This window comes from Priapulus caudatus, unplaced genomic scaffold (assembly GCF_000485595.1).
Source record: "Priapulus caudatus unplaced genomic scaffold, Priapulus_caudatus-5.0.1 Scaffold146, whole genome shotgun sequence".
Classification (NCBI taxonomy): domain Eukaryota; kingdom Metazoa; phylum Priapulida; class Priapulimorpha; order Priapulimorphida; family Priapulidae; genus Priapulus; species Priapulus caudatus.
This window is the reverse complement of record NW_014577207.1, coordinates 317,114-326,020: the sequence shown is the minus strand read 5'-3', so window position 1 is coordinate 326,020 and position 8,907 is coordinate 317,114. Positions and strand designations below refer to the sequence as shown.

Below are 8,907 nucleotides of genomic sequence, written 5' to 3'. Positions count from 1 at the left end.
AAATGTTGACAGACAGACAGACGTACGACGGACGACGACCCATGGCAATAGCTCAGCTTGACGATGTCAAGGTGAGCTAAAAATTCAACAAACAGTTTTGCTTTGTGAACATAGAATCAGTTGCTCCCATATGGTCTAGTGGTTAGGATTCGGCGCTCTCACCGCCGCGGCCCGGGTTCGATTCCCGGTGTGGGAACTCATATTTTGACGTCAACTTTGCTCACAAGTGCAGACATATTACATTCAAAATACTTAACCAGTTTTTAGAACGTACTTTTTGAAGAAGACTTGTCACTGATTTCGGTAATGACTTCTGACACGGGTGCCGCCACACCTGGCAGGTAGGCCTAAAACCACAAGCATGTGAATCTATAAAGGGCGCAAAATCAGACAAAACAGCAACAACACACAGCCTCATCCAGAAGATCATGCTGATGCAACTCGATGACTTGATGAAACAAAAGGGTTTTATGAAAATGCTGTTTTGACAGTACTATGTCTATGACTAAAAGTATTAGGAGAGAGTATATGAGAGTACATGCGCCCTTTAAGGCTTCATAGAACCACAATTGCGAATTAGCCACATGCTTGTTGGTCTCACAGCCTGGTCGGGCTATGAAATATACAAGCCATTCTACGTGGCTGTATTAGAGGTGTGTCAGGTTCTAATGAAACCACCGATTAACCCATATTTAAATTAGCTATGAAATCAATAAAGTAATCTGGAGTTATACATGTACTCGTGCTAAAGGAGCAAACTATGAAATCGTCATTTCGTCCTTAAAATCAGACTTTTAAAGGAGAAAATGACCTAAAACTCTAAGCGGTTTCTACAACAACAAAGTCCAGGTAAAACGAATTTACTGTGGGATCAAGAAAAACGAGAAATATGTTAGCATGAGTTTAAGAGAAATGTGCAATTAAAGAGTGCGATTAAAATCAAGCGACTTTACCTGAAATTCCTAACATTAGCCAAAGATATCAAAGGTAAGTATGATATTCACAATCACCTCACAGACACACATGCGCATAAGGTCAGGTACTACTCCCAGAACATGATAAGATTCTTTAGGGTGCAAGTTTCAGAATGTGGTCACAAAACCATGCCGATGACAATAGTATATATATAAGATATATATATATATATATATATATATATATATATACATTTATAGTATAAAGTATACAGTATACTTTACACTATATGGTATATAGTATACTTGATAGTATATCGTGTACAGTATAGGTATACAATATACCATATGGGTATAGTATATGGCATAGTGTCTAGTATACAGTATAGTACTGTATATATAGCATATTCAGACTATATAGTCGTGACCTCGCGGGAGGACGGCTCACCTGTGCGTAGAACGTGCGTGATGAGTCGCTGGAGAGCAGCGTCGCGTCAACGGCGCGCTGGATCGACTCCGCGATCGCGTCCTCGTGCAGGAAGTGAACCTCGTGCTTTGTCGGGTGAACGTTCACGTCGACGTTGCGCGCCGCAACCTCGAGGCTGCAACACACGACGACGCGATAGAGCAGCGCCACCTGTAAACTCGCGCATAGAGCAGCGCCACCTGTAAACTCATGCGTAGAGCGGCGCCACCTGTAAACTCACATGTAGAGCAGCGCCACCTGTAAACTCGCGCATAGAGCGGCGCCACCTGTAAACTCGCGCGTAGAGCGGCGCCACCTGCTAACTGTCCATGTTCTGCGGCATGACATACACACTGCGAGATACACCATTACCACAGCATCACACTGCATACTGACCCACATGGTACGGCACCAGCAGACCTGCCCAGGGGGTTCAACCAGCTTGCTGGAGGTTCAGTGAGATTTTGCTGGAGAATGGGTCAATTTGGGAATATAATGCTGGAGGTTCAGAATGTTTTCAAACACGACCAGTTTCTGAATATTTGGCTTTAAAATATGTATTTGCAGTACATATATTCTGTTAGCATTCGAAGAAAAGAAGACAAAATTAAATTTTAAGGCATAAAAACTTTCATTCTGAAGTGTTACGTACAGGTTTTTTCTTTTTTGTGAATGCGTGAGAATGCCTAGGGCATGCGGGAGAATGGGTCCAGATGCGTGAGTCTTCCGCGAAATGCCTGAGACTTGGTAGGTCTGCACCAGACTGCGACCTTCCAAGTGAAACTAGAGTGCCTTTCAGGGCAAGCACAGGTCGCTAGCATACCTGAGGTACAGAAATGGATGCATGTTCTTCGGGAGATACGATGTGTAGACCCCTTCAATGGCTTTCCTCAATGTGGAGCAATCTACCAGTCGGTCTGAAACCCACACGGTAGTCAATCTTCATGATCACATCCACAACTCCCCATTACCTGGGGGCTGTTGTGAAAAACCTCGTAAATAGGTATGACTATCATAAGACTAATATGTCATATCCTTTCCACTGCACTTCACTTCAAAGATTATGACAATTTAGACTTATGATTAAAAATAAAGTTAAGTCATAACTACTTAACAATGTTTCTGACAAAATTCTGAACCCCAGATCAGCAGTCCTATCTTTTAGATGACGATTTTTCACGAGTTACTACTGATGCAATATATCTATCTGTACAACAGTGTAATACTATGACAGTAATAGTTTATGACGCATGCATGGAGTGTTTAGACTCTATGCCTGAAGAATGTTTGCAGTTCCACTACGTACGGTTTATGAAGATCAGGAAAATGCTCTTCTTGAGTGAATAGCTAGCACTTGAAATTTGTCCTGTTAACTTGAAAGCAAACGTCTTGTCCTCGTGTGATATTGGCAACAACTCCCTGGAGATGAAATTAGATTTATCACATATCAGTGGTGCACACTCTGGTATTAAGAGCAACACGACTTCTATCATGGTACGAGGATGGCTTTTTGTCAGTACACAGATGTTTCAATATCAATGCCCTTTCATACCTTCTACATAAGCATTAGAGCTACTTGTAATCATATTTCACTGATACTTAATTACCACTTATACACTAATACTTATGTTACTTTAATTTACAATAGCATTATACTTAAATTATCATTGTCTACAGTAACATTATTACACTACATTACTATGACTTACAATAGCACCATACCTTGTCAACCTGACTTACACTGAAGGTTTTATGCAAAATTTCATAGATCATTCATTTTGATTCTTATTTGATGGCTAACACTAGGTAAAACCTCTGTACATGCTTATTTCTCCATATAACGATGCATGTGAACATTTAGAGCATTTTGATTGCCTGCACACGTGTGTAGTGCGCGTGATAATTTAATTTTACACTCGCTTTAATAGCAACACACTGCTGCAAAAACCGTGTCAGGGTTTGCCATTAAGTGCCATCTTATCTATAAATAAAATGTGATTGATTCGATTCGTGTGTCAATAAACGTTTACTCTTCATTAGAGCAATACCCGTTTGAATTTTTGAAATAAAATTTTTGAATTAAAAGTTTGAATTTATTCTTTAAATAGCATTATCTACATATAATTGCACTGTAACTGTAAGAACAAACCTTGCCACAGTTGAGCCGTAAGTTAGTCGGATGTTATCAGTCACCGTGGAGTTGGGTGGTGTTCTGATGTCAGCAGACGACTCACCAAACTGAAGCATACAAATACTGTCGGAATAAACCCTGCAATGACAGTGTAAGCATATACATACATACATGGTATATAGTATATACTAAAGTAAACAAAAGAAGTCTACATAGTAAAGGTAAGTTTATGATATATTGAATATTATGATATATGCTGCAGGGGATAGTTTTGTGTAAATGACATAGTAGTGCATGAGCAGTGCTCGACACAGCCGGGCGCCCGGTCGCCAATGGCGACCAAAACCTCTGCTGGGCGATTAAAAAATACTCAAAACCAAATATTACAGGCGCAAAATAAAATCTTTAGGCGATAACAATTTCTGTTCGGCGTTAACACAGCGCAAAACAAGTGCTCAGATTTCGATTTATCGCAACACTCGGCGGACACGGCTTTCCTATGTGAAGGGAGATAATGCTGATTTAAAACCTGTCGCCGTGTTAGCGTGGTTCTATATGTGCCCATGCGTTTTTGCAAATGTGACATGCAATTTTACAAATGTGGCTTTGTGTCAAATGTGCTAAGTTTGTAGGGCCTACTCATGTTCTGTTGTACGTCATGGTAGAAATACCAATGGAAAATTGGGCTACCACTTTTCATTTTGGGCCAGAAAAAATAAATTTCTGGTGGCCCCAAAAAAAAATTTCGGCCCAGCTATCTTAATGACTAGTACAACGTGTATGACTGGGAAGCATTACACAGTTGCTCCTATGAATCTTATCACACTATGACAAGCGACCTAACATATACTTATAGGTAGGAAAGCAGTGACTGATCGAAAATGGCCAACTGTACCTTTTTCAATGTAAACCCTACTTTAGCATTATGTATAGCATATCTGAAATACAATGGAAAGCAAAATGCAGCAACAATATTTCTACTAGTGTGATTGACAAGCATGGATTTTGATTTACTTTTAATTTGCTTATTAACATAGTCAGGAAACTGGCTATCAATAGATAAATAGTTTGTATATACTTTTGTACGACATCAGCTATCTTTGCGTGCTCTTCAGAATGATTCTTGAAAGCTTTTCTTCGCACATCCATGTTGTAGAACAAATCTTCGACCTACGGGGGGAGGACACACAACATTATTATTCCTGTCAGACCAACTCTCCGTGTACGAAAACAGCGTTGGAAAAAATACCAGGGGATGACACTCTGCTAAGAATGCATTTATGTGGGCATCTTCCGTAAAAAGTCCCAATAACGTAAAACTTGACTTAAACTTCCCAGCATGTAAATGAAAAGACCAGTTAAAAAAAATCGTCACCGTTATCATTGTTCCTTGGTTGCCAGCACATGGTTTCATGGGTCCTGTAGGTTTTCCATCATTGTAGGTTGCTCTAAAAGATAATAAAAAAATACTCTGAATTTAAGAAACAGAATAGCAAAAATCAACACTTGACTTCCATAACAAAAAGATACATTTTAAGAATAAGATCCGAGCTTTATGCTGAAGTGAGACAATTTTGTGCTAGGTAGACAATAGTTCTCTGATAGTAATAAATCAATAAAGGTTTACACAATAATATTATTTTGGACCTAATAAATAAGAATAATAAAAGAAAGAAGAAATAATTGAAGGCATATATAAAGATCTCACACGCACTTGTATGCACATTTCGAATCAGCTGTCTTGCTAGTGATCGTCACATGTGCGACATGAGTAATGCTGGCGAGAGCTTCACCTCGGAACCCGTAGGTGGCGATCTCTGACAGGTCTTCAAACTTCGTCAGCTTACTTGTCGTGAACCTCTCACATACAATGCCAAAATCCTCTTTCTGAAAACATTGATGAGCCAATTACATTATTCTCTGATCACACGCATGCAAGGTTTTCTCTGCGTAAATGGTTCTAGCACCTAATCATTTATATTGTGAAAAGATTACTGTTTGTAAATTTTAGACACTGCCTGTGTGGTTTTGGTAACTGAATAAGAAAAGTTTTGATTTAAAGGTAGTCGCTATGAAAAACGTACAGCCCAATTGTGATAATAAAATTAACGTAAACATCTGCTTTAAAATTGTGAAATTGTGAACTGGATCTAGAACTAGCCTGCATGAAACCTTAGCTGGAGCATTTCTAGGAAAAATATTTAAAAAAATCAGATCTGATTGCACAATTACAAGGTGACGAATAAAATGCCACGTATTTATGTCATCTTACCCTAATGCCAGTACCATTGTCTTGGATCTGCAGTAACTTCAGTCCACCTTGCTTTACAGTGAGTTGAATGTTTGTAGATTTTGCATCCAAGCTGCAAATTTTTGAATAACAAAGGAGGAAGAGTATTTACTCTAGGTCTAAATGCTGCCAAAGTTTCAGACGTATGCAAAAGCGGAATTCAGAGCCGCATGCTGGAATCCAAAAATTCTTTGGCGAAATTTTACAGGATTTTTGAAAAAAGTATAGATTTTGGGCAGTTTTAACATTGGAACATTGACACAGAGTTCTGTATAGTGTATAAACCCGACGGGTTCTGTTCCATTTATGACTGCAAGATGCAGTGTGTTCCTTAAGTTAACGGTATCGGAATCCTATCCTCGTTACCACTGTTGTGTTTGTACTGCTCTATTTAATGCGAAACACTCGTATACAACTAGTGAATGTACATATTCTCTTTATTCTCCGTTTCAGAACGAGGGTACCCTGCCCTGGGAGGAAGCAATCCTCATTATCAGACATACATAACAAACAGATGCACAGAAACACTGACAGAGGTAGCTCTAGTAGTAGTACTATAGCGGAGTATAGCCCTTGTTAATTGGCAATTGCCACAAGCGTGTGGAAACAAGGGCTAAAGGACTAGAGTAGAGCTAACGCAGGGGACACACCATGCGAATTTATTCGAACGTCCGCAGCGATTGTAAAATCGCAGCGAAATTCGCATGGTGTGTCCGCTCAAGCGCGGGCGAATTTCATCCGCACCGAAATTCGCAGCGATCAAACATGTTTGATATTTTTGCTGCGGACGTGCGAATAAATTTGCATTGTGTGTCCCATTGTTGGTGCGGCAGATTGTTATAATGCAGTGAATCATTGATCAGTAGATGCTAATCACGTGACCACATGACTGTTGGAGCCATGTTAGAGCCGTGTGGCGCCAGTAGATCGCGTGTAGTGTGTACGTTGTGGACGTGCGAATAAACTCGCATGGTGTGTCCGCTCAATTATCGCATGAGGGTGCGAATATTTTCGCCGCGAATTTCGCTGCGGATATGATCGCCGCGGACGTGCGAATAAATTCGCATGGTGTGTCCCAGGCTTAAGACAGTGGCGCATCATCCAGTGGTACCCACAGGCACTTGGAGCATTTCAATAAAATATAATGCTAAATAAATACGAAATCTGTTTACTACCAAAGTCTTAATGTTTCTCTACTCTCTTGCACCTATTATTGCCAACAATTTCCTGTAAATGCCGTCCAAATGCTCATCTGCAACACACGCTCGCTGCCGCATGCTAGCTGATGCACACTGACACATAAATATTTGTCGGCAATAATACGTGAAAGAGAGTAGGCCTAGAGAAACATTAAGACTTTGGTAGTAAATAAATTTCGTATTATTATTCGCATTATATTTTATTGAAACGCTCCAAGTGCCTGTGAGTGTACCGTACGACATTGTCCGCACGCTGACGTTATAACTCCGCTTTGCTTATCTGAGGGTGCGGGTTTAACCCATACTAGGGTTGCGTCTAGGTCCCCCTAATAGATTTCAAGATTTCAAGATTTTTATTTGTGCTAAACGAGGATAAATCAGACAGTGGGAAAATTAAACATTTATAACTTTGGTAATATAATGCACGGGTATGGCGAAAAGACCTTGCGGTCATTGAGTCAGCCATACACTATAGTTCGGCTCATAGGGTCTATGTCCCCCAGGGTACTGCCGGAACGTACCTGGGTACGGTCCGGTATACGCCGAACGTACCTGCGTCACTATTTGATATGGTTATGGTTAGGATTAGGGTTAGGTTAGGGTTCGGGTTCGGGTTCGGGTTAGGGTAGGACGTAGGCGTAGGCGACTCCCAGACTCGTTAGTGGAGTAGGCGAGGTACGGTCCGGCATATAATATAGTAGTAGTACCAGGGTACGGTCCGGTATCTACCCAGGGTACGTTCCGGCAGTACCCCGGGGGACATAGACCCTCTCAGCTATAGTTACAGTACATATTACTCTCCAATATACGATGTTACACGATGTAATCACTGCCACTGGCAGAAAGAACAAGCCCGCACGTACACTGTACAGCACACACGCGGCTATTAACTATGTCTATAATAACAACCGTTATTATTATAACAACCGCATATTATATTAACAACCGTTGTTATTATATTAACAACCGTTGTTATTATAGTCAATGGCCGCGTGTGTGCTGTACGTGCGGGCTTGTTCTTGCTGCCAGTGGATGTAATAGACCCATTACTGCGGTCTGCGTCGGCTCGGACTACGAGTCTACGTACGACAGTCCAACACACCTGTTCTCAATCATTTCTTTCAGCGCGTTTGCCGGTCTTTGAACGACTTCTCCTGCAGCGATCCGATTGACGACAACTTCATCTAGCTTTCTTATCGTTCCTGCCATCACGAATTCTATGCTATAACACACAAAAACTATGGTAGCAGAATACTTTTAAACGATCCCGCGCGTAAAATTAATAAACATACACTAGAAGTTTCTATTTCGCGCCATGTTGGAATAACGCAAATGACTGGACCGAAATGGCTTGAAATAACTCGAGATGCGCCTATTAACTTTCGAAATCACACGAATGACTTGAAATGTCTCGAAATGACTCAAAATACAACTAAATTACTCTCGAAATGTCATGAAATCAATCTTTATCAGATGAATGAATTAATATTTTGTTGCAATTATATTATTTATATCACAATTAAGCTATAGGTTCCCAATCGTATGTATCAAATTTTCCCGTGGGATAGGTCCGATAGCAGATACAAGTGCAGGGGGCCGATTCAGACCGTATTTGCCGTATTGGGAAATACGGTCTAGATTTCAAAGTGCCCTTCGAAATTTTGCGCTAAAAAATACAGAAAACAATTTGATGGAATTTGGCTATATTCTTTATTTGTTTTCTTTTTCTTCTGATTCATTGACAGGACTTGAAGGAAATCAAAATTTTACATGGTAACAAAACTATAGCTTTGATATCTGAAAAAAAAGGGAACTGCTTGAATCATTCTGCAGTATCATTGCTGGTATGCAAAGCGCAGGCAAAATGAAGCAGAAATAAAATTCCATATGGTTTTCAGCTATTGCTG

At 40.3% G+C, this 8,907-nt stretch overlaps 1 protein-coding gene and 1 non-coding gene across 3 annotated transcripts in view; one reads left to right on the top strand and one right to left on the bottom strand.

Moving 5' to 3' along the window:
* Nucleotides 1-8,338, bottom strand: part of LOC106806191 (DNA mismatch repair protein Mlh1-like) — an 18,459-nt gene extending 10,121 nt beyond the window's left edge. For both annotated transcript variants that reach the window (XM_014808057.1, XM_014808058.1), the window contains exons 1-11: nucleotides 8,103-8,338; nucleotides 5,784-5,874; nucleotides 5,226-5,398; nucleotides 4,887-4,959; nucleotides 4,590-4,681; nucleotides 4,407-4,449; nucleotides 3,530-3,618; nucleotides 2,687-2,799; nucleotides 2,204-2,297; nucleotides 1,363-1,516; nucleotides 275-347 (exon numbers count right to left, since the gene is read on the bottom strand). In XM_014808057.1, the coding sequence (XP_014663543.1) occupies nucleotides 275-347; nucleotides 1,363-1,516; nucleotides 2,204-2,297; nucleotides 2,687-2,799; nucleotides 3,530-3,618; nucleotides 4,407-4,449; nucleotides 4,590-4,681; nucleotides 4,887-4,959; nucleotides 5,226-5,398; nucleotides 5,784-5,874; nucleotides 8,103-8,209 (1,102 nt within the window). In that variant the 5' untranslated portion in view covers nucleotides 8,210-8,338. The remainder of the gene's footprint in view (nucleotides 1-274; nucleotides 348-1,362; nucleotides 1,517-2,203; nucleotides 2,298-2,686; nucleotides 2,800-3,529; nucleotides 3,619-4,406; nucleotides 4,450-4,589; nucleotides 4,682-4,886; nucleotides 4,960-5,225; nucleotides 5,399-5,783; nucleotides 5,875-8,102) is intronic.
* Trnae-cuc lies at nucleotides 125-196 on the top strand. Its single transcript has one exon. It is a non-coding gene; the product is annotated as a tRNA-Glu (tRNA).
* Nucleotides 8,339-8,907: the final 569 nt, after the last annotated feature.